Source organism: Salvia splendens, chromosome 18 (genome assembly GCF_004379255.2).
Source record: "Salvia splendens isolate huo1 chromosome 18, SspV2, whole genome shotgun sequence".
Classification (NCBI taxonomy): Eukaryota; Viridiplantae; Streptophyta; class Magnoliopsida; order Lamiales; family Lamiaceae; genus Salvia; species Salvia splendens.
In genome coordinates this window covers 22146028-22171341 of record NC_056049.1, presented here as the reverse complement: position 1 = coordinate 22171341, position 25314 = coordinate 22146028, and the positions used below count along the sequence as shown (strand labels likewise).

The 25314-nt window shown below is 31.9% G+C and overlaps 2 protein-coding genes across 2 annotated transcripts; both read right to left on the bottom strand.

The window, feature by feature from the left end:
* Positions 1-624: 624 nt before the first annotated feature.
* On the bottom strand, positions 625-2575 carry LOC121777302. Its single transcript, XM_042174505.1, has 3 exons — positions 1679-2575; positions 1400-1592; positions 625-1276 (listed from the first exon to the last, which is right to left on the bottom strand). The coding sequence occupies exons 1-3, from the start codon at positions 2054-2056 to the stop codon at positions 786-788; spliced, it is 1062 nt and encodes a 353-aa protein (XP_042030439.1). The 5' UTR covers positions 2057-2575; the 3' UTR covers positions 625-785.
* Positions 2576-16763: 14188 nt separating this feature from the next.
* Positions 16764-21673, bottom strand: LOC121775735 (pyruvate kinase isozyme A, chloroplastic-like). The gene is made up of 6 exons (XM_042172769.1): positions 21022-21673; positions 19450-19540; positions 19145-19338; positions 18580-18701; positions 17749-18227; positions 16764-17365 (listed from the first exon to the last, which is right to left on the bottom strand). The coding sequence occupies exons 1-6, from the start codon at positions 21544-21546 to the stop codon at positions 17064-17066; spliced, it is 1713 nt and encodes a 570-aa protein (XP_042028703.1). The 5' UTR covers positions 21547-21673; the 3' UTR covers positions 16764-17063.
* Positions 21674-25314: the final 3641 nt, after the last annotated feature.

Below are 25314 nucleotides of genomic sequence, written 5' to 3'. Positions count from 1 at the left end.
ACACATATATACATACCTATTTAACTTTATTTTATTTTATCAATATTGAGCTTAAACTTTGAAAAATTATCAATTACAATATCACTAATAATCATGCTGAAGTCATGACATTAATTGTTCTTCATCATATAAAACAATCACCAATAAATACATATATTAGAATCTAATGCATTCCACACTAGTGAGATTGTCAACGGTAGATAAGCAAGCGGTCAGAATCGACCGCGAAAGTCAACATTATCGCATTAGTTTTTCAATGCAATTCCAATCTCATCTCTGATCTGATGACGACGAACTAAATGTTACTACAAATCGACATATGTGTAAGATACTACACTCAAATTTCATTACAACCGATCATCATTTCAAGTGTAATTCGACAAATAGGAACAATAAAAATCCAAAGAGACTCATAAAAATCGAGATTTAACCTGAAAATATTCAATAATCTGACATTAGCAAACACCCAGAAACAGAGAATATCCACGCCTTCCGAGATGGCACGGCCTCCTTCATCATCCCTCACCACTCTTCCCAATGTATATTTCAATCCACAAATTCATTTTTTATATTCCCTCTGTTTCCTCCATCCCCAACAATTCTACTGTATTATCCACAAAAATCTAATTTAAATTTCAAATTGATTGCCTTTTGCATAGAAAGATAAACATCTCCATCTCTATATATTTGATTTTTGTAAATCCAAAAAAGGAAAATTTGATGGTAAAAAAAAAGGTTAGATTAATTATTCTAGGGGGGTAAAAAAGGGAACAAAAATTTCTTCATCAGAGTTTCTCTTTGAGGAGAGCAGCTAATCCGGTGACCACCGCTTTATTCCCTCTTTCAAAACTCTTCGGCTTGACCGCCGGCAGCTGCCACGTCATCGACACCGGAGCTTCCTTTCCCGGCGATGAGGGCTCCGCCTCACCGAAGAACAAGTCCAATTCTCCCCCCTCGCGCTCCAATTCCACCACCTCCTCGCCATCGTCGGCGGCGAGGCGGAGGTGAGGGCTGAGCCACTTCGATTTCATGTAATCAGCTTTCCGCCACGGCGGGATGTGCATGCCTTTCTTCTTCAGGCTCTGCCGCGCCGCCTCCGACGCGATCGCCACGATCTGAATCAGCCTGTCGGTTTTTCCGACGAAAATGTAGGGGAGGCTCTGCAGAATCGCCTTGTAACTGCTCGTCGATCGGGCGATCTCGAACTCCGATCGGAAATCCACGTCGATTATCACTCTCTCGCCTTCCACCACCACATCGATGTATTCGTACTCTCCTACACAATCATCACCAATTTGATTGATGAGTATTGAATTGAGAAACGAAATCTACGCCAATTTTTAAAATCTAGCAGAATTTAGGGGAAATTGGAGTGGAAAAGTGGAATTGAGAATATTACCAGCTGGAATTGAGGGGGATTTATCCCATTTGGATTTGCAAAGGGAGGCGTTATAACCGAGGGAGATTAGACCATCGGTGACAATTTTCCTCAAATCGTCTTTTCTTTTGGGAGTTTTGTTGTTCTTCTCGACAATCTTCGAAGCGTCTGCCAATAGATTCCTCTCCGCCAGAGTCGCGCAAGGCGTCAAACTCTGCAACAACAAAGCGCAAGCTTCAGATTATCAACCAATAGGAGAAGAAATGGACAGAAAATAATCCAATTGAAAAAATTCTGTACCTTGAGAGTATCCGATGGGTCGCTGAAGGAGGAATTAGCGGAAATTGAATCGGAGAAGAAATCGAGCTCGTCGTCGGAGCTATCGTTGCTGTTACCGTTAAAGCAATTGCAGCTGTTGCGAGCACATTTCACGGCCGCGGAGGGCTTCTCGTTGTTATCCTCCATGAAATTCTGAACCATTTTATCCAAACACACAGAGCTCGGCTCGAACTCCGCTGCGCCACCGCCATCTTTGTCTCTTCCGGTGACCGGCTTCTCAGATGAAGTAACCCGGAGGGCGCCGTTGAACGGACGGTCAAATAACCGCTTCAGCCGAGACCTAAACACCGGCGGCTTCACGGCGTCGCTCGGGATCGAATCGATCGGCTGGATTCTCATCAGAAAAGTTGAATTTCTTTAAACACAGCCTATACTTAGACCTTATAACCCTCTGTCACTCAAAAAACACTACCTCACTCACAAAATTTTACAGAATATTCCTCCAAAACTTTCAATTTCAAATTCCTCCAAACATCATTTCAACCTTACAACACTCGATCATCAACACCAAAACGTCAGAACAAAATTTTCATAGTAATATGTACTCAGCGAGAAAATTAAACAAAAAAGATGAAGGAAATTTCCGTCTTTCTCCTTCAACCGAGAGAAAAATGAGGTGTTTAGCAGCTTTCGGTTATTGCTTTTCGTGAAAAACGTGGCGGCGATGATAGGAGCGACGAGCATTGTGAGTGTAACGAGGGGAGTCGGAATCAGATGCCGGAAAACTAATTTTCCGGCGGAGCTCCATCGCCGGAGATCAGATGTTGATAATGTTACTAGGAAGTTTCTAGTTTTTTTATTTTTTCAGGTTGCGGTTTCCTTTTTCTTTTTTTTCAGTATTTATGGTTATTTTGTGGGATAAAATGATGGGGGTTTATATAGGCACCTGGACTTGCTGATATGGAGTCACTGCCACGTGGAGTCACGCGTGGCGCAGAGTTACGGCTACAATCTGCTATGACGGACGTTGGTGCAGGGTGATCTCGACATGCTTCGATCAAGACACGTGTTGATCATCTTATGAGCTCTCATATACACGAGCTATCTCCACTCATTCGTCTATTTTAATTATGATTTTTTTTAAATATGTAATTTTCCTTTATTTTAATTATGTAACTTTTTATACTTATTCCTAAACTAAGTTAATTAGAAGTTAAATTTTTTAAAAATAAGAAATTTAAAAAGTACGTAATAGAAATCCGTATCAAAATGCGCTACTAATTAATCCTCCAAACTCCTTGAGATTTATAACATATTTAAATATTAAAATACTTAACTTCAATGTGGCATGGGGAAGGTTTTCCTAGAGCGTATATAAAAAAAAACTCTTATTCAATAATTGTATGTGTGTCAAAATAATTGAGCTTGAATGGTAACAAAAATGATTGTTTATAATCAAATGCCATGTATAAAGAATTGAATTAGGAATTATATAAATTATTTTTAAAGTACCAAGACATAGACAATCAAATTTGACATTGCAGTGAAGGATAAATTCAAAGCAGAAAAGTAATGTAGTAAGAGAACTAAACCAACATTCAAATTAATTTCATAATGTATCAAAATTATGTTATTACTTTGATCTTTTTAGTAATCAAAATAAAAGCTATCAAGTGCCAACCCTCACATTCCATTAAGGTTTGTTTCACTCAAAATGTAGGGAACAGATTTTAGTCATGTTTAATTCTATACGGCAATGTGCCATTCAATAAGTTTTGGTATACAAAAGTTATGAATTTTTTTTTTGAAATGTCTAACTATCTCGGTATCTCTCAGATAAACTATGAATAAAGTTGGAAATTAAAGTAATATTTTGAATTGGTATCAACATTATTGATTATTAAAGGAGCAGTCAAATAAAAACTCGAAAATAACGTCTAGACTCTAGAAGATTCAAAGAAAAATTTAACTACTTTCAACATATTGCTTGAAAAAAATTAATAGCTAGTATGAGTATATAAAATTAAAGTGAATCATACAAAGTATAATGGAAATGTGTAGGAAAGTGAGAAATGCATAAATATAGTACTGGACTATTAGCTGGTTTGAGATTATTAAAGGATTTTATTGTACTAATTGATTCAATACTAATATTGTTAGCCTATCCACAACTATATCTCAAAATATCTCATTATTTCCATTATTTGGGCTTCACTCGTACCATTACTATTAGCTCTTAAACACACACTATATATTTAACGCGTGACAACCCTCGTGTGGTCATTTCGTGGCGGGTTGTCATGCGCAAATACTCCGCTCCCCGTGCCTCATGCCGGAGGCCCATCATTATCATGTCAACCTGAACCTATAATGGTTTTAGAACTCAATTTTAGCTCGAATCTTAATTAAAAAAGAATTCATGTATTTTTTCATCAAATTTTATTTTTTGCTAATTAAAGACTAAACCTCACATATTTCTCTATTTATAACGTTTATTTTTATTGGTACTTGAGTTTTAATTTAATTATGAATTCATGAATTGTAGTTTTACAAACAAACTTTTGGACGCCTTGCTACAACGACTTAATTATACAATCCCAAAGGCAAAAACCATTTTTGTATGACAAACAATTGCAGCTTATTCTTGGCTTTGTGTTATTCATTCGAATTTCCTGTTGCATACTCTTTATTATATACAATAACTAACTAATTAAGTTATGACCACATATATATGGTGTTGCTTTCTTGTGTGTCTCCATCAACAAATAAATGCTAGATATTTGATATACAAATTGAAACGATAAAATAAAATATTTTTGTGATCATTGTTTATTTCTCTCGTTTTGTATAAAGACATACAAATTATGATTCTTCACCTAATCTTGACTCGTAACACAAACACATCTTTATATAAAGTTGTACTACTAGCTTTGTACATATTGTTGTAAACGTACTAAAAAATAATAAATATATTTGTTAATAGTGCCACTATGGGTATGACTCATGATACTTGTCTAATTTTGTAGTATAACAAAATTACGTTTTTATTATTATTAATTCTATAATAACAAAGTTAAAATGCAATAAATTAATTAACTATGAGTAGTATTCATTACAACGAATCTAAGGGCATCCCGAAATTAAAAAAAATGACTCTAATAATCCGATAAATTTAGAGGGTAAGTGTTGAAACTTTTTAACTCGATAAAACTTCAATCTAATTAGCTTGTAACCTAACTAAGGATGGCCTAGTATTTTCATATTAGAAGAACATGCAACGTGTCAAATTTGTTTTTCTTAACAAGTAGTATCTTCAATATATTAAATCTTTCTACAACTCAAGATTTATTACTTAATGTTATTCTTATCAATGTCATATATGTAAAATAACTATACTATTAATACTTAATTGTGTTCGGATTTATGTTTTTCATGTGACTAATAAATTTATTTTAAAATAAATTATAAATCAAGGAACTTTAGAAATAAAAAATTATTATAATATTTAATTAAAAAATTAATTCGATAAAATTTCTATATTTGATTAGACCACAACCTAAATAGAATTAAATCAAAATTAGAGGAGCTGATTCGATTAACATATCAGTTGATTTTATACATAACAACCATACTTGCACGCAAATACGCTCACATATATTATTAGTAATTTATTCATATAAAAGTTAAATGTCATTGATTTCACCTTCAAAATATTGGGGCGATTATGTTTCGTTTCATATAAAAGAAATATTAATACATTTATTTAAAAAACAAAGCCTAAGAAAGAGTCAATTTTATGAAAAGGCTGTCCTAATCCTAGCATTACGCGTGTTCTTGATTTAATTCTAAACAAACCCTACTATATTAGTATTAATTATTGCACTAACAGTTTATTCATAAATTGACAGCCTAGTTTACTAATGTTCTTGATTTAATTCTAAACAAAAAAATCAGGATTTATTTTATACTATTTCAGTTTTATTTTTTTTATAGGCTAAATGGCCACTAGAGAATAATCAGGTCAGCTCAACCTACACTTAAATCCATGGGCGGACCCACATGTAAAGAGAAGAGGGCTTTAGCCCCCTAATGAATCTAATTTTTTAATTTTTTTCTATTATAAAATTTTAAAATTTATTCATATTTTGAACATATTGGTATATAAAAGCACCTAATAATATTTTAAATTACATGAAAATTTATTTTTATATAAAATTTTGAAAATTTAGCCCCTACTCATGTTTATTTCTGCGCCCGCCCCTGCTTAAATCACAATGCCCTTATACATGGGCTCGGGCAACTCGGCTTAAATAATGAACCACAATGAAAGGTTCTTCGATAATATAAAGATTAAATATTAATTTTGATTTTAAATTTATAACCATTTTGTGAATGTGGTCCAAAATATTGTGTTTGGTAGCTTATGGCTCTCGACATTTCATATTGGTTCATTTTAGCTTAAAACGTGACGAAGCTGTTACATATTAAAATCAGTTATTTAATGTTTTCCGCGTCTCAAATAAATTGAGTCGTATTTCTTTTTGTAGTGTCTCAACTAAGTTAAATCATTTAATTTTTTTTGGTAAAAATAAAATATGTAATCACTTTTATTTTATGTAAAAATTCTTTTTGTTATTTACACCTAAGGTGTATGTGACACCTAATAACAAACAAGCATTGAAGAGATAACTAAGAACATAAGTTCTAATTGATGGCTATGTATGTTATCATTTTGTATTCTGAGAGATGGGAGAGCAGTATAAATTTAAATTTGTATTTATACTATCATTTGCAAATTAAATTAGGTTCAATTCATGCCAAATTGTTTGCAATCATATTTAATAAATAAGTATCCAAAAATTGAATTAGTTAATATTTTTCTAGTCGAGGTTGACCATCTGATATGGATAGACAAGAATTCCTGGTCAAGGTCGAGTCCGTCAAAAACATTAAGCTCGTGTTGTGCAGACAGAGGACTCGGAAATGTGACCTGTTTTTTTATGATATTTCCCCTTATTCGTTCGATTCTTTTTCGCATTCATAATTATTTATGTTGTGTAATTTATTTACTTAAAAAATTAATTAAATTTATTTGTCAAGGTAATCAAATGTATATTGAAAAAAATTAAAATAAAATTAAAATATTATATTGAGGACCAATTTAACAAAAATTTCTAGTATAATGTTGAGTGTCAAATTAAATGACTAAATGCACTAAAATTTAGTTTTAACTTTAAAATTTAACAATTCCATCATCGTTTAGGCTAAAAATAAAATTAACAATTCATAATATTGAGTATCAAAAGCTAATTAAGATATATTGGTAGACAAAAATCTTAAAACGACCCTAATATTCATAACAAAAATAGACCTCAATCTAATTCTCCATAACATATGAAAAGGTTGGTAGTCTATATATGCATCTCTAATGACTTTTTTTTATACACAATTACGTATACTCATATTTATGTACATCTATCTATCTATATACATGTGCACACATTTAGGGTAGATATCAAACCCAGCCTAATTTTAACAAATTCATTCATCAATCAAACTAAACAATCCCACTACAATGTTTCCTTCCGATTGATGACGTTGATGTCAAATTCCATTAGACTACTAGTTGGTTATTTATTTTTTTTCTAGTTTTCCATAGTACACAAACTTCCCATTTTTAAAAAATATCGTGTATTTTGGTTTTTGGATATGTTTTAAATGACATGCATAATTAAAAATTAGTTCGTACATGAGGAAAATGTTCCAATCAAATATAAGTACTGGATATTTTTCATGAGAACTGTCATAGTTGTTTCAAATCCATGGAGAAGAATGATGTATTTTAGAGCATAATGTGTTAAGATTAAATGAGCACAATAAATTTAATTATTATCTTAAAAAATACCTCATTTGTTCATTCACAGTTGAGACACTTATTTTTTACATTAAGTTTAAAAATGAATGTTTAGTGTGTTAATTGAGTATGTAATAAAGTAGATAAAGAAGAAACGGATTATGACAAACTAAAAAACTACAAATTATATGTAAACACTACAAAAAACTTATCTTTTAAGGACACAAAAATTGAGACACAATTACTAGCGTTTGAGAATTTTTAAAAATAACCATAATTTAGGACGCAAAGTAAGTGTCCCAAAGTTGAGGGAAAATTATCTTAATCTTTTGGTTTTTTTTAGGACGATTTTATTTGCGTTCCCTAATTTTAGTTGGGACACCAATCATAAGAACCCTTGTTGGTGGCTAGACACACAAATTAACGTCTTTAATAGCATTAGAAAGTGTACTTATTCAATTTTTCATCGCAGTGAAATCAATACTCACGATAATTCACAAGATAAAGAAACATTGCTAATGACACGTTCCGAATCTTAAACTATGAATAATTCCTAGTCAAGACTCCATTCCATTCACAATTTCACATGCCATAAAGAATGTGTTTCATTTCTTTTACTCCAAATTAAAAGTATTAAATGAAATGGAGTATATTTTAAGAATTGTTGAATTAAAGGTAGTTAAATATATAACATAGATATTTAATCTGTAGAATAATAATCCTTTAAAAGCATATCATACAAACCTACAACACTCCTTAACATTCTGTGGTGTGTGTTTGTGTATATTATGTGCAGTGTGTGTGTATGTACTTGTGTGTCCATAGTAAGTGTATTCTATGAGCATTAAAATTGAAATCAATTATAAAAAAATGATTTCGTTAATTTCGTATTCATTGTGCATACCAAGCAAAAGAATTGTCATTCCATTGCACCCTTATTTCATTCCACCATGCTATGAATAACCTAATTTCGTTGATGTCCTATATCGTCGGAGATACAAATACTAAAAGAACCCCCCAATTCTTTAGTCCTACTCAAAAAGCACCAAAAACTTTCTGAGTTTGATATATCAAGATAGAGTGGATTCAAAAAAAAATCAATGTCATTTTCCCATCAAAGTTCAATTGAATTAGGTCTTGTTAATGGGTGCAGTTGTGATGTGGGGCATGTGTTTGTTTATCTTTATATAAAGGCAAACGATCGATGCATCCAAATCCCACTTGACATTTCTGGTAGTACTTCTAAACCACATTTCCCATCACACTGATAAATTCACCATGGTCCCTATATAACTCAATTATTGCATGCCCACCAATAATGTGTGTTCTAATTAATTTCCCAATTTTAATCATGCATGCTTATTTCGATTAGGTTTGCACTAAACTTATGTAGGCAAGTCATCGCTTATGATGAGAAAATACTAAAAGGAATTAATAGTTCTACGTTAGTTAATATAGATTTTCTGAGCTTGATTTGTTGTCAAATTATATGGAAACAGTGTGTGTTGCTACGTATAGGGTTGTGTTTAGAAATTTAGGGTTCCCCTTTTAACAAATTTGTGGACCTATTGTATTTAGGGACAAGCTTAATCTTTATAGGGTCTGTAATTTGTATGTTTGCAGTTATAATTTAATACGAATTTTAGAAAAATAAGTCTTTTACTATTTTTTTTTAATCTAAGATGTGAATTTTCTAGTTACAAAACGATGAATCGAACAACAGTGATCGGGCAATACAAAACCAACAACATTGTCCTTTAACAACAACAAAATATGGGAACAACAAATCTGTTTAAAAGGTCACTATATACTAGACAATCAAGCAAACAATACCAAAAACAAAACATAGATACAACAAACATCCCAACATACAAACATAGACAACTAAAGAAACGAGCAAAATGCTCGGATCAATCAAATTAACGTGTGTTCTTGGCTTCGTGTCACCCTCATGCACTCCTTAGATCCTCAGTAATCCGGCCTGAAAAAAAGAGGGGGTTGGACATCACCCTTTAATCCATGCGTTAAGCTGCCAAATTAAAAGAGTTACTTCCTTTTAACTAACATGAAGATCGAGATCTTTTGTTGAACTTACGAAGAGGAGACACAACATTTCCTCTTTAAGCAAACAAATAGATAAATTTTATCGCTTGCAATATAAGTACCAAAGGCTGCTAGAGACTTTACAACCGAATATTAGTATATGTTAGGTGGTTTCCGGCTCTTCCTTACATATCACAAATCGATCGTTTCCATTAAAAATGAACCAGAGTTGGAGTTATGCTAAATTCCTTCAAGCCAAGACAACTATGTCCGCTATGGGGATACTTGTCGTCCAAGAGTTATGTGACCTATGAGACAAAGTTAGAGATGAAAAAAATCTTTAACATAAATTTATTTTTATTTTTTTGTTTCTTACCATACCGTTAAAAAAGTTGAGATCGCAACGGAAAAACAGCTCTTCTGACATGATTTTCTTTTTAAAAAGTTGTAATGTACATATAGTAATGTGGGGGATGGAATTTGGTCAGTTTAGCATAAAATTTATCATAGGTCACTGTTTCAACAGTAATATAAGTTAATTCTATATATCTGTTATTTGGGACCTCTAGAATTAATTCATGACATTCCATACCCAATTGTGGCGATGATATATTCAATTTTCTTAAACAATAGTAAATGACATATACGTACATAAACTATTTATTGAAAATATTTCAAAAAACAGAAGTTGCATCTAAGATATTTATTAATACTAGCTAGCTAGTTAGGCCAAAATTATTAAGGCTTTTAATTGCCCTTCTTTTTTCCAGTGAATGCTTGGCTTTTATTTCCTCTAATTGCTTGGCATTTTATTACTTTAAAAGAGTGATTTTGTTTCTATAAAACCTTTGCATTTTGTCTTACTAATTATTCCTCAGAAGAGCTCATAATAATATAATCAATTGTTCTAAATGGAGTATATACATATCACGTGCTTATTTCTTTTATAGATAAATAGTTTAAAATATTAAAGGCTATGATCTACTTGAACTTAAGATTTTTGGTTTCTAACCACCATACTAACTACTATTAGGCCAACTCATATTGTAAATTTCTTTTTAGGTACCTTAGTTGGGACTTGGGATCGATACGTTTTATCGTGATATAGTGCTAATGGAAGTACTTACAAAAAGGATCAATATAATTTTTCATTCTCTTGTAAGTATGGTGACTCAAATTTCCGACTTACTCCATAATTATAAAAATAGTAAAAGTCAATTTTGGTCTTATATATATGATCAAAATACGAATTTGGTCCGAAACATTTACTTTTTGAAAAATATGTCCATAACAAATGAAAATGTCTCTGAAGTAGTCCTTTTTTTACGTTTCCATCAAAAAACTAATGGTCAACGCCAAATGCACAGTGGCATGACCGTTAGTTTTTTTATGGAACCGTAAAAAAATGATCATTCCGACAAGGATTTCATTTGTTGTGGACATGTTTTTCAAAAAGTGAATGTTTTTGACCAAATTCATACTTTGGTCACATATGTTTAGGACCAAAATTGACATTTACTCTTATAAAAAATGAACACTCTTTCCATTTAAGTCCGTCATATTAAAATAGTTTTTTCTAGTTTTAGTATAATTTTTTTCTCTAATTGGTTGACATTATTCTCCACTAACAATATATCAATTACTTTTTATTTTTATTTATTTTTTAATTTATTAATTATGCTTTAAAATTTATGTTGTCTCAAAAATATCTGTTTTTATAAAATAAAGGAAGTATTAATTAAAAGAGAAGCGTTTTAGTAAATTAGGCGGCGCTTAATCATTCGCCATTTGTTGAACTTGTTACTTGGAGAAGTTGCAAGTGTGAGCATATTGCTAGAGACCAAATAAATTACTGTCGTGAATTTAGATGGGGGTAATAATTTTTTAAAATGGAAAGAATTTATTAAGTCGCAAAAATTTTATACATTTGTCTACAACTTTTATAGAAAATGGAGAAAAATTTATTAAGTCGCAATAATTTTATGTATTTGTCTTTTACAGATGTCTCTATATCAAATATTACTATTAAATTGGATTTTGGAGATTTGTTGTTTCGCTTCGCCTCGTAATTGTCTATAAATGTTCAATTAATTGAACATAGGAATTTCCCCTATACAAAGTTTTTTCTTTCTTTTAGCAATCATATTTAACTTTTTGTTGTCATGCTTTTGATTCCTGCTGTTTAATTTAATGCATGGACTATATTCCAAATATTAAAAAAATGCCAAATTAAAAAATAATCTAAAATTTAAAAAGTTGGCAATATAATCCATAATTTATATACTCCATGTACTAGTACTATATTTTTTGTAATTGGAACTGAGACTGGAATTGATACAATTGACCTCCAATTGACAACGATTTTCTTATTTTTTGGACTTAAATGACTCAATTACAGTGGAATGGAGGGAGTATAATGTTCCGAATCAATATCATAAAATAATCATATATTCAGAATTAAATATGGGTTTCAGAATAATTAATAATCCTAAATATTAAACGACGATCCCTATCACCATTGATTTGCAATTCAGCACCTCGATTAATGCAAGGTTTTAATACGAAAGAGATGGATATTTCAACCACTAAACTAAATTATTAGTAGAAGACAATCCTAAATCAATAAGACTTTTTCACCATCCAAGTCCCAATAAACATTTAATTTTACATAAAGATAGCTTTGTTTTACATTGAATTATGGTGATGCCTTTCTTTTATTTCCATGTTAAATTTCACTAGTGGATTAGACATGTTGATAATGATAAGTACCGATTTTAACAAAAGATGGTGTCATAAACGTTTGTCAAATTAAAATTGTTGGTAATAATGGATGACAACATAAAGGTGTTTGATAGGATTATGAAATGATGGGCTTTGTTTTCCTTTTCGTCATCTTTTAGTTTCTTCCTTTTGTATTCTCTTTAAACCATTGAAGGTATCTAAGGGTTTCAAAATGTGTACTTCTATTTATATGCATTCTAACATGCGAGGTGATGAATTGGCCTTTTTTATCATTGAAACACACACATTACAAAGTGATTTTCTTGTTTTCCTTTCCTCTTTATTTTGTGTGGTATATATGTTGTATTGGGTGGGAGTGGTTTTAAACCCATGGTATAAGATGTCATCATCATTGTCTATTTTAGTTTAAGTTCATTGTAAATTGAGGTTTAAGGTGACTGCTCACATGAATTGTATAGTGATGATGTAAACCATTTTTTAAGATGGGGAATATTTTGGTTGAACATTAATATTTCTGTGGTCGAATGAATGGTGGTTTGAGGTGCACTATGGCAAGGCCGGCTGATCAACCAATAATATTATAAAAAAAAGTAATTTGAATATAAAATAAATAAAACTTCATTTTAGATATAAAAAATGGCAAATAAAATTAAGCGATTAAGATCAGGTATTTTTCAAATAATATAGTAACTCGAAATCACATGTATTAGGAGTGTAAATGCTGTTTAATACGATTGGGTATTTGTTTATAATATTTTTTATTTAAAAAAAAATAAAGTGTCTCTTAAGTAAATTTATCATCTTCTCCATGTTTTCCTCGAAAACATTTTTATTTATTTTTATTTTTATTGGTTTTTTTTAATTATTATTAATAAGAGTGAATTATTCAGGCTACATTAGATAGCAAGACTAAGTATTTGAAAATAGGATGCGTTAGGATAACATCAATCTTAAAATGGCAACTTGACAATAACGTAGCATGCGATTTGCAATACATTGGCAAGCAACTCGGCATATGGTTCCAAGCAATCTGTGATACGAAATCAGAGCATTATGGTGACTCCATAATTAAAATGACAATCTACGCAAACAACCTGTGATACATAGGCAAACAATTTGTGATACATAGGCAAGAAACTCGGCATATGGTTCCAAGCAATCTGCAATACGAAATTAAAGATAATTAAGCAATCTGCGATCCATAGACAAGCAAACATGCCACGTGGCAGGATAAGATTGAATCTGCTTCTAAATTTAAAGAGCATTAATTGATGGTATATTGTCATTTTAAATATGATTGTTATTTCAATACAATCCTTGGAAAATATGCACCATATATTTATTAAATAGATCGCATCGAACCATAAAAAGTCCTTGAATAATGACTTTGTACTTTTTGTTATAAATTTAAATATCGCCCAAGGTATCATAAAAAAAATCATAATCTCATTTATGGAGTACTTTGTACCGTTTTCAGAAATTTTTGCACATTTTTCTTTTTTGATAAAATACTGTTTTAGTGAATCTTTATGCATACACTTAATTTCCCTTTCTATTTTTCAATCTCCCATTTATTTAATTTATCCTTTTCTCTCGATGTGATAGCTAAAAATGTTTTCTAGATAAAACAAAAATGAGAAAAATAAAGACAAAAGAAAAAAGATGAGAGAGAAATTAAATAAATGAGAGATGATAGAGAAAATGACTAAACTAGCTTCGAAGCAAAAAACAAAAGGTAGATGGAAGATGGGTGTGAATTGGCCCAATAGTAAAATGATAATGCATACCACAGGTCTAAGGTTTATTTATATTCATTTATCAAAAATAAAGGATGAAATAGCAAAAAGGAAAAAAAAGGAAAAAAGAAAAAAACACAAATAAGATTATTTTAGCCCAGAGATCTCTCACGAAGTACTAGTATTTATTTATTGAAAAAAATGTAAACATCATTAACAACATATTTTTGTTTCTGTAATTCACCCTATTTAAAACATAATATAAAATAGTTCATGCAAATAAAAACATATAGCATACGTATTAAAGCAAATTTGATTCTAAATTATTTTTTATCAAATGTTCCAACTCTAAAATTTTACTGTTTCAGAAATAATACTCCACCAGTCCTTCAAAAATAGAAAATTTGATGACAACATAGATTTACTACAAAATTGGTAAAATATAAAAGAAAATGCAAATAGTTGCAATATGACTATTAGTAATAGATTGTGGAAGTCATATATTACTAATATATTGTGGGGTGATTTAAAAAAATAAATAAAAACAGTCTAATTTTACTGGACGAAATAAAATGGCAAAAGAACAATTTTTTTGGAAAGGAGGGAATCATATTAGAATATTATTATCATTCTTTGTTATTATATTACAGTTTACAATTTTGCTTGGTTGCATTTTTCTAAGAAACCAAACCTCAGTCGTAAACCTTAATATGTTGAAGATATTAAAGGAACGAAATCCTTTTATACGTAAACCAAATAAAAATGGTACAAATATGAACGCACCTAAGAATAAATATTTTTGTATATGTTTAAGAAACTGATATTTTTAAGAAATCTTTTTTGGAAGCCTTATATCTTCAAATTGATCGATCATATCTCCATACTATTAGTAGAGAAAATTATATCCCAATATTCAATATGGCAATCATGATTCTTGACAATCCAATTGGGGCTACATAAACCATTTGTCCAATTTGATACCAACGTTTTCAATACATAATCTTGTCTTGTGTTAGTGTTTGTGTGTTTTGGAAGAAGCCAAAGCTAGTTGGGAGAGGTCTCTTTTCTGTGAACCTTTTTTCTCTGAGATTGTTTTCATCAACACAAAACGATGACGAAAATTAGGGCCCATGGTGTAATTATGCATTTTTTGGGTACAAGTTTTTCATCATCACTATTATTGTTTTGTAGTGAAATATTTGTAGACAGAAAGCGTGTCATGTCCAATTAAATAGCTATAGGTTGAGAAATAGGTAGTAAATTATGTCACATTTTGGTAAATTCTATAAGTCAAATGAGTAGAGGTGAAAGCAATCTTGATGAACAATAAGTTAACAACCACTGGACTAAATTATAATAATAGTAGCAGTACAAAATTAGTAAAATATGCTTTACTAAAATAACAACAATATAAAAGCAATGGAGGATCAATATGAGGGATAAATTAATGGTCAATGATAATATTCAAGATTAAATGCAGTTGTATAGTCAATATCAGAAGGTTTATCAGATAGCTCTAGTCATCCTATTTGACAGGTAATTCAAGAAGGGGTATACGTTGGCAAGACGCTTCTCCTTCAACAGACGCTTCTCCTTCAACGAACAAGTAAAATATTCAAGTCACTACGGTTACGGGGATAAATGTGGAACCATTATTAATGAATAGTCCTCATCTACTCCACTATTTTTCATGTGAAGCCATTTGTAGGGAATGTAGCCCGCAACCCGTGGGCTGGCCCGAATAGCCCACCAAATTTAAAGGGTTAGGGCTGGAAATTTCTAGCCCGATAAAATTAAAACTCAATTAGCCCGCGACCCGTTAGGGCTAGACCCGAAAACCCGATAAAATTTCTATTATTCTATGTTTTACTCCTAATTCGACACTTAATTGATTAATTTTATGATATAGATAGCTAAAAAAATAGCACTCAATTTTATATTAAATATACAAATTATATATTAAATTTTTATTAATATAATAATTGATAAATAAATTAAAAACTTTAAATTCACTTAAAAAATATTTAAATTTCTAAAACATGCATTAAAATTTCACGAAATATCTCAAATACAAATATCTCAAATATTAATATTTGATCATGTTTATGATTGAATTTGACCATATATCTCAAATTTATCATAATTAAATATTTTACATTTTATGAATATAACTAATTTTCATCATTATTTATTGGATTGATCGCATGTTAATCTTATCGGTAGCAATCCGATTAATCAGTTGGGCTAGCTCGAAACCCGAGCTTTTAGGGTTAGGGTTGAACTTTTACAACCCGAAAGAATTCACAACCCGATTAGCCCACACCCGATTGACCCGCAACCCGAGTAGGACCGGCGCGATTGACATTCCTAGCTATTTGTATGCTCAATGAATTGAAAAGGTCCAATTGGTGTCACCAATATTAATTTTGCTGCCATTGATTAAATAAACCACACAAATATTGCCGTACGAGAAAATGCAAAAGAGGTAAAACGACAAACCTGTCTGAATCACCTTCTTCAAGCAAATTCCACTTCTTCTATACCTCGGAGACATGACTATATCAGATTGCTTCTACCTCAACATGTGGTGCTCTTTGTCAAACTGCAAAGATTATATCACCGAAATCAGTTAAAGGGATGGAGCCAAAGACCGAGTATATGTTAGAACAAACAACTTCGACAGTTGTTCGTAGATATCTGCAGCTACTTGGTCCGAATAATAAACATTGTATAGCACAAAACAAAGCTTCGAATAAAAAAGTCGAGTAACATACACCCCAGTTGTTAATAAGCCTTCAGAACAATGTAAACAAACAGAAAATACAAGAGCCTAGCATCACTCTATATTCTAGAAAGAAAAGCTCTCCTTCGAGGCTAAGTTGCCTCTTGGCTGACAAGCATCCAGTAAACACACGTCTCATCCTTCAACATCAACAACCGAAGTCTAGTAAATGCTTATGCCACAAACACCAGTAAAGATGTGAAAATGATGATGGTGAACTGAGCCATCCCTCCATGGAAATAGGATGTTTTATGGGACATTCATAACTTGAATAGATTGCAACATGTCAGAGACAGCAATAACCAGGTCTCCTGACTTTATCATTCCCCGGGATTTTAGCAAAAAGAAAGTCTTGTTGAGGTTGCTGTCCATATCATCAGAAAAGCTCAAGCGGAAAGGTATTAGACCCCATTGCAGGTTCAGGCGTCTGCGTACAGATGTTGATGTAGTAAATGCGAAAATGGGGCAGTCAGGACGGCAGCGTGATAGGAGAGATGCCATGTGACCTGTTTTAGTGTAAACAAAAATAGCGTCCACACCCAGATTGTTGGCTGCATTATAAGATCACGTATTAGCAACTTGCACTATAAATATATAAGATCCGTAGAGTATGTGCACAGCTCCAAATATGTATTGCTAACTAGAAATTCATAAATTGTGAGACATAAATGTTAGATTAACAAGCACGAAGTTGGTGATACACCAAAACACCTACATATTTGAGATGTTTGCACATTTATAAATCTGAGAAGCAGGAGAAAGAAGTAAACTACTACAAGGTTTCCATTCAATAGCCTTGTTCTGGAGCAATTATGTCATGATTCCCTCTTTCAATAAGTTAAGGGCTAGTACTTAACAGCATCTAGTGGCATGGCCTCCTTAGTTGAGGCAAAGAATATAAAACAAATTAAAAAAAAAAGTAAGCACTTCTTACCCATCTTAGCAGTAGAGTTGCAAATCTCTTCTGAAATTCTGTCTCCAAAAGAGGATGTGATTCCAGGGAGTTCCATAGCTTCATGGCGTTTCTCATCTCTCCACCATTTCTCTATTCTTAGACTAACACTTCTGAGAACAGTCAATGCTTTGTCAGGGAACTGGCCCATGGCAGACTCACCAGAAAGCATTAAGGCATCTGATCGCTGGCGAACTGCTTCAGAAACATCAGCTACTTCAGCTCTTGTAGGTGTGGGGTATTCTATCATCGATTCAAGTAACTGGCTGGCAACAATAACTGGCTTGTTTAACTGCCTGCAGAGCTGTACAATCTTTTGTTGCTCTGATGGGACCTGCTCCAACGGGATCTGTGCACCGAGATCTCCTCTTGCCACCATAGCTCCATCTGATGCTATTATGATTTCCTCCAAGTTCTTTAATGAGTCGATACTTTCAATTTTTGCAATCACGGAAATGTCACTGCATCATAGGATCATTTTATTACTTTGACACAGATATATTTGTATATCTTAAAATGAGAAAAAAAAATAGCAATATAAAGTATTTATGATTCAGAAGAACATGCATAATCTCCATATTTTCTCTGCTAATTTCACATCTGGGTGCATGAAAAAAATAACAGCAATGTGAAAGTGTGAGCATGACTTTCAGATGGTTATCATGTAGAAAAGACCAAATGAAGTTAGGACTAATGAATAGAGGACTTACAAACCAAGAGCATGCAAATAATTCCGGGTAATGAAGATTGACAGATATTACAGCCTCTACAACAGAATATAAAAATCTGAAATATAATGAGAATGCTTCTCACCTATCACGAGCCCGTGCCTGGATATAGCTCCTGAGGTGCTTTATAACTTCCGCAGACTTAACAAATGATATAGCAATAAAATCAACCCCCTCAGCAATCCCAAAATCAATGTCCAGCCAATCCTAACAAGTGACGCTAAGTCAGACTAATTATCCAAATACAACTGTGTGATCAGAGTAAATAAAGATGATGACAATAACAAATAGATACTCCCTCCGTCCCAAATTAATTGATTTGTACCTTTTCGGGACGTCGCAGTTTAATTGACTCATTTCCTTTTTTATGGCAAAAGTTAACTCTCTTCTCCCTCTCCTATTTTATTCTCCCTCCTACTTTATTATCTTCCAATTTAACTAACTAAACAACTTTTTCTTAATTCTTGTGACCAAAAGAACTGCTTCAGTTAATCCGGGGTGAAGGGAGTATATATCAGCACAATGGCAATTGGTAAACTAACTCAATACCTAGCAAAGTAAGATGATGAAGCCTTTTTCATAAATGGTTTAATAGCACAAAGTTGGCTGGTTCAAACTTTGTGAAAGCAAGTCCCAAGAGAAACACATACCTTTGAGGATATCGTGGGAAGCATTGCATTACGTTCACGCACTAAGCTCCCATCTCTCCAGAATGTAAGATTAGCCCGAGGTAGCAAAAGTCCAGGATCCGTACAGCGACACTTAACATCTGGACCAATTTTCTCAATCACTTCAAACCTCACCATTCCACCATCAACTAGAAGTTCATCGCCTACTTTTATATCTGCCATGCAAGAATCCGAATTTTATTATCGCAAGATAAATCAATTTTGTTCACTACAAATGAGACAAAAGTAAGTAATTAAATACTACTGTACAGAAATGGGTTTTCAACCTTCGGCAAAGCCACCATAGTTCACAATAATTGTGTGCTCAGGGAGACCAGAATCAAATTCTCGAACACTGAAAGTCCATATTTCACCATCCTGCAAAAGATACAGAACCTCAGATTTAGCTCGAGATATATGTGCTTGCAATCTTAGGGCCAAATCATCAATTCATCTTACAAAATGCAAGGTTCCACGCATGTCTCCGATAGAGAGTTCATGCTTATTGAAAATCTCATATATGCTGGAGCTTCTTATCCATTCATTTTAAAAGACGGTATGCGTTATCTTCACTACAATCTTAAGGTGTGTAGATAGATATAAGTCCTGGGCTTGTATTGTGTATGATACTATGATGCTTTATTCTATGAATCAAAACTAATCAAATGTATAGCTATTGTCCCATCACCCATGAATCATGCAAATACATCATAAATCATACTCCTTCCGTCCACAAAAACTAGTCTCATGTTTCCATTTCAGTCATCCACCAAAATTAGTCCCATGCCAAAAATGAAAAGTTTCTCCCAATTTATTACCCCACTTTATCCCTTTCTCTCTCAATACTTTACCCACATTTTTGTCTTTCTCCATCCTATTTTACCCACACATCTCTTTCTCTCTCTTACTTCACCAATTTTACATTTAATCCCGTATCATGCACCAATGAGACTATTTTTGGTGAATGGAAGAAGTACAATATAGCATGATACTACATCAACCTCAAATACCCATCTTTTCAATCAATGTTAAGATTCAGAAGAATGTCAAAGAGTTGATATTTTGTTGGAAACGTGACTTCATTAGCACAAATTCAGTGGTTTGGAAATAGTGGACTCACAATATTCCTCAAATGAGGTTTACTTCAAGAAAGAGACTCCTTAGTTCTAGGAAACAAGATATTTGTTCCTGACAATTTAGATAATAAAAGGACCCATCTTTGGCCAGAGATAGACCAAACAATTTATATATCACAAAACCTGAGAAGATATGAGGATATTTTTCCAGACAGTAACTAAAAACATATCGATTGCCATGTACAAGAAAATTTGACATCATTCAGTCTACTTCAGCAAAAAAAACCTCATCATTGGTTAGTTTAACTAACACTTACTAGATATTCTTGTTCTATCAAGGACAATATCATTTGGTAAATTTGATTCTTTTTTTTACAATATACAACTTCCTTTTCCAAATTTATGCTCTGATATTGTACTACCAGAAAATCTCATTAAAGTTGAAAGGTTCCTTAAATTTATTTGCTGGAGTCAGTCATCTTTCTATATGTAACTATGTAAGTGATTGGTTAATTTCTGAAAATACAAATGCCACAGCCATGTTGTTCCTCAAACTTAAGAAAGAAGAAATATTTCTAAGTTCCATTTATCTGCAATGACCGTATTGAGTGGAAAAGTAGTTCCATAGTAACAGCATTGTCCCTAACCCTCTAACGAAATCTTCTAGTTGCAACTAATAATAACTACAGTCAACCAAATTCTGTGTCCTTGAGAAATACAAGTAACAATTAAGTGATTGTAAATTCAAAAGAAAATCAATGCTCATGAAATTTCTATCAGTACCTCAGCTTTGGCAGACGGAGCGCCGCCAAGATCCCCCATGTGAATCTCACTCCCCTCCGTATCCATCATAATAGCAACGGCATACCCCTTCTCCTCATTCAACCTCCTCAGACGCTGAATCACCTCCCGATGCCACTCCCTGGTGCCGTGGCACATGTTAAGCCTGGCGACATTCATCCCCCCGACGGCCAGCGCCTCCAGCTGCTCCGGCTTGCACGTGGCGGGGCCGATCGTGCAGATGAGCTTCGTGCGGCGCGTGCTCCGGAATCCGTTCTCCTTGAGCTCCGCCTCCGTCACTGCATCGACCTCGATCGAGCCAGCAGAATCGGCGGCCGCGGCGAAGAAGGAGACGGCGTCCTGCACGGTGGTGCCGGCGCCGTTGTCGGAAGCGGACGCTTTGATGGAGAGCGAGGTTTTGCTAGGGTTTTTGAGGAGGGTAAAGCGGGAAATGGAGTGAAAACGGTGAGAGATTAGGGGTTTGGGGGAATAGGAGGTGGAAATGGAGAAATTGAGTGCCTGCGCCATTGCTGAGTAATGGAATCAATGGCGAAGAACAATGGCGGAGAGATTGAAGTTGAGGTGGAGGAAGAATTAGGAAGTAATAAAGGAAGGGGGCGGAGAAAGCGAAGTTCGACTTAGGATATCTCGTTGGATATCGAGATTTATTTTTTAGACGCTCTTTTTATAACTTTATTTTCTTTATACTCCCTCCGTCTCAATAAATAGGAAACATTTGGTTTTCGACACGAGATTTTATGCAGTGTTGTTTTGTGAGTTAATGAAGAGAGAGTAAAGTAAGAAAGAAGAAAAAGTAGAGATAGTGTTGTTTATATTTTAAGAAAGGTTTCATTTTTATTGGGACAGCCAAAAAAAGGAAAACGTTTCATTTCTAATGGGATAGAGGGAGTACTGATTTTCTTATTTTCCCTAGTAATTGATGACATCCTATTTCGTAATTATAATTATATTATAGGAGTATCATCTTATGGTCTATCGGGAATATTCAAAGTAAATGATCTTCTAAAATATCTATACATATATAAGGGGGAGTTTTAGGGGAATTTATGGAATTATCATTTAAGCTTAAATATATAATTTAAAGACTACAATCTAGACATTTAAGAATAAAAACTCTCACATTTTTTATTTATTTGTGTAGTAATTAGAGAAATTAAAAGGTTCCCATGATCTCCTTCCACAACTAACGCCATTATTTATGTAGTAACTAGAGAAATGAAAAGGTTTTTATGCATTTGTGTAATAATTAGAAAAATAAAAAGGTTTTATTTATATAAAACAAGTTATGTACATGATACACTCTAAGAAAAATCAATCTATTTAGTAGTATTGTGCGAAAATGATGGTTTCAATTAATTTAATATTATGTGGTGTTTAATTTTCTTTTATGTATTTTCTTGAATATTGTTGTGTTTGATTTATGATTGGAAAGGTTTCGATACTATGATCCATTACTAATATTACATTATAATCATGCATATGTTTCCATACTAAATTATCTAATCTAACAAAGCGTGCGAAAAAATCAAGCGGTCAAATTTAATTTTAAAAAATTGTGTTTTGTCTCTTCACTTCCACTTGAATAATTTGAAAGGTCACAAGATATAAAAGATAGAGTAAATGCCAAAATTGGTCCTGAACATATGCTCATTTTATCATTTTGGTCCTAAACTTTATCTTTTGAATTTTTTGGTCCTGGACATTTCAAATCGGATCACAATTGGTCCTCCGTCAACAATTCTGTTAATATTTAACGGTCAACGATTTTAATCACAATTTTGACCAACTTAAACAATTTTTAATTATTTAATCATCAAAATTATTTGTTTAAATAAAATCATAAATTATTTATTAGAAATAATTAAATAATTTTTAAATAATTAATTTATTTATTCCAACTTAAACAATTTTTAAATAATTAAGTTATTTATGATTTTATTTAAAAATAATAATTTTGATGATTAAATACTTAAAATTTGTTTAAGTTGGTCAAAATTGTGTTTATCATCAAAAAATCATAAATTATTTATTACAACTTAAACAATTTTTAAATAATTAAATTATTTATGATTTTATTTAAAAATAATAATTTTGATGATTAAATACTTAAAATTTGTTTAAGTTGGTCAAAATTGTATTTATCATCAAAAAATCATAAATTATTTATTACAACCTAAAAAATTTAATAATTAAATTATTTATGATTTTATTTAAAAATAATAATTTTGATGATTAAATACTTACAATTTGTTTAAGTTGGTCAAAATTGTGTTTATCATCAAAAAATCATAAACTATTTATTACAACTTAAACAATTTTTAAATAATCAAATTATTTATGATTTTATTTAAAAAAAAAATTTTGATGATTAAATAATTAAAAATTGTTTAAGTTGGTCAAAAGATAATGTTTAGGACCAAAATGATAAAATGAGCATATGTTCAGGACCAATTTTGACCTTTACTCTAAAAGATATTTATTATTAATTTAATTTGCAATAAATAATACTATACCATTGAGTTACTATAAAATCATCTATAAATACCAATCCTATTAATAAAAAAAATACTATTTCGGCAAAGATGTTTATGTCCGTCAAATCATGTGGAGTATTATCTTTCTCTCCCAACTATTTAATCTAATTTGTGTTTTTAATTATGTTATTTTACTTTTGATGCTTATCTTATTTTAGTTTCTTGTCTTTCCTTTTTATTACTGTATTTTATTCTATTCATTATATTATTGCAAACAATTAAAAAAATATATGTGAGCAACTATTTTGCAAAATCTTCACTTATTTTTGCAGGTATACTTTTGCCTTCAGAAAGCTTCAAAAGTAACAATTCTGCACCAAGATATGAATCCACAACCTGTTGGTTTGAAAAAAATAGATATTATCATATGGGAAGACATAGTTTAGTTGGAGATTTGCGGCTATTCAGTTTTACCTTACTTAACTCGTAGAATTATCGCATCACCGATTACTCAATATGCATGAAATTATAAACAATTCAAGATATTGACAGACTGGTTTACCTCTCTTGCTTTCATACTTGCTTTCAAGAGCAACATTATAAAGTTACAATTTTTCTTAGGCATATTAAAATTTCATTGGCTATTGAAAAAAACTTGAATTTCATAAAACAATTAAATTGAAGCATGGAATTTGAAAACCTGCTAATAATGATGCATTGCTTTTCACGTCTATTGCTTGCGCAACATGAAGCATGGAGTTTGTGAGAAAATTAATAATATAATACAAATTTATTTAATTCAATCAGTTAATTTTCTTTCTCATTTTTAGCGTCTTTTCATATTTCATTACTTTGATTAATAATAAAATATAAAATGCAATCCAATAAAATTTAACTGTAGTTAATAACGTACTGATATAAAATATAAAATTGCCAATTTGTGGGGTTTCAAGAACTACATTACTGCTTTCAATATCCCCATGATATTAAAGTCTCTACATTGGTGTTGAAGTATTTTATACAATTATATAAAATCCATAATGATATTTACGGAGATTTAATATTGCCATTGATTGGTATTTATAAGTATGAGGAATAACGACCTTTTGTTGTATGAGTATGCGGATTAACCGAAAGGTTGTAAAGTAAATTCTGAGATTATTGCTTCAATGACCTTCCATTTCATTTTCCAAAATTTATTATACATTTATTCGTTACTCATTTCATACTAATACAATGGCGGAAATTATTGTCATTCATTTTCCAAAATTTGATAACATTTACGTAACACTTAGTTTTTAATTTTTGGGAAATTAAAAGGTTTTAAATTTTTTAATAATAGGTGAAGAAAGTGAAAAAGTTTTGAGGAGTTATTGATAGGGTCCTCGATATTGTGAATCTCGTCAAGCATATCCCGTCCAACATATCTTCTTGATTTTATTTATTTAGCATATCTTCTATTTTAGTTAGTTATTTTTATGCAATCTTTATCTTTATTGAGTCTAGTTAGTATTCTATAAATTAGAGGTCTATGTACTCTTTTATTCATTGAGAAATAAAGTATAAACTTATTCTCATTCCCGGTTCTGGCGGAAATCGCCCCCTAGCACCTCAACTAGGGTTTATCTTGTTCTTCATAACCGTTCTTGTTATTCGTTTAACTACAAATCGTTGGTGCTCTAGTCCGATAGATCAAGGATCTATCAATTGCTGCTTCCATTGTTTACTCTTCGTCCATCCCATTCCTACTCTCAAATTCCCTCAAATCTCTCGCCAAAATCTTCCCCAAAATCTCTAAAAA

What these genes read in the sequence shown, in the direction of transcription:
- LOC121777302 (XM_042174505.1), bottom strand. Translation starts at nt 2,056, where the DNA reads ATGAGAATCCAGCCGATCGATTCGATCCCGAGCGACGCCGTGAAGCCG. An exon ending in ACCCATCGGATACTCTCAAG is followed by an intron (nt 1,593 to 1,678) that starts GTACAGAATTTT and finishes TTGTTGTTGCAG; the next exon opens with AGTTTGACGCCTTGCGCGAC. An exon ending in ATCCCCCTCAATTCCAGCTG is followed by an intron (nt 1,277 to 1,399) that starts GTAATATTCTCA and finishes ATGATTGTGTAG; the next exon opens with GAGAGTACGAATACATCGAT.
- LOC121775735 (XM_042172769.1), bottom strand. Translation starts at nt 21,546, where the DNA reads ATGGCGCAGGCACTCAATTTCTCCATTTCCACCTCCTATTCCCCCAAA. An exon ending in CAGGCACGGGCTCGTGATAG is followed by an intron (nt 18,228 to 18,579) that starts GTGAGAAGCATT and finishes CCTATGATGCAG; the next exon opens with TGACATTTCCGTGATTGCAA. An exon ending in CAACTCTACTGCTAAGATGG is followed by an intron (nt 17,366 to 17,748) that starts GTAAGAAGTGCT and finishes CTTATAATGCAG; the next exon opens with CCAACAATCTGGGTGTGGAC.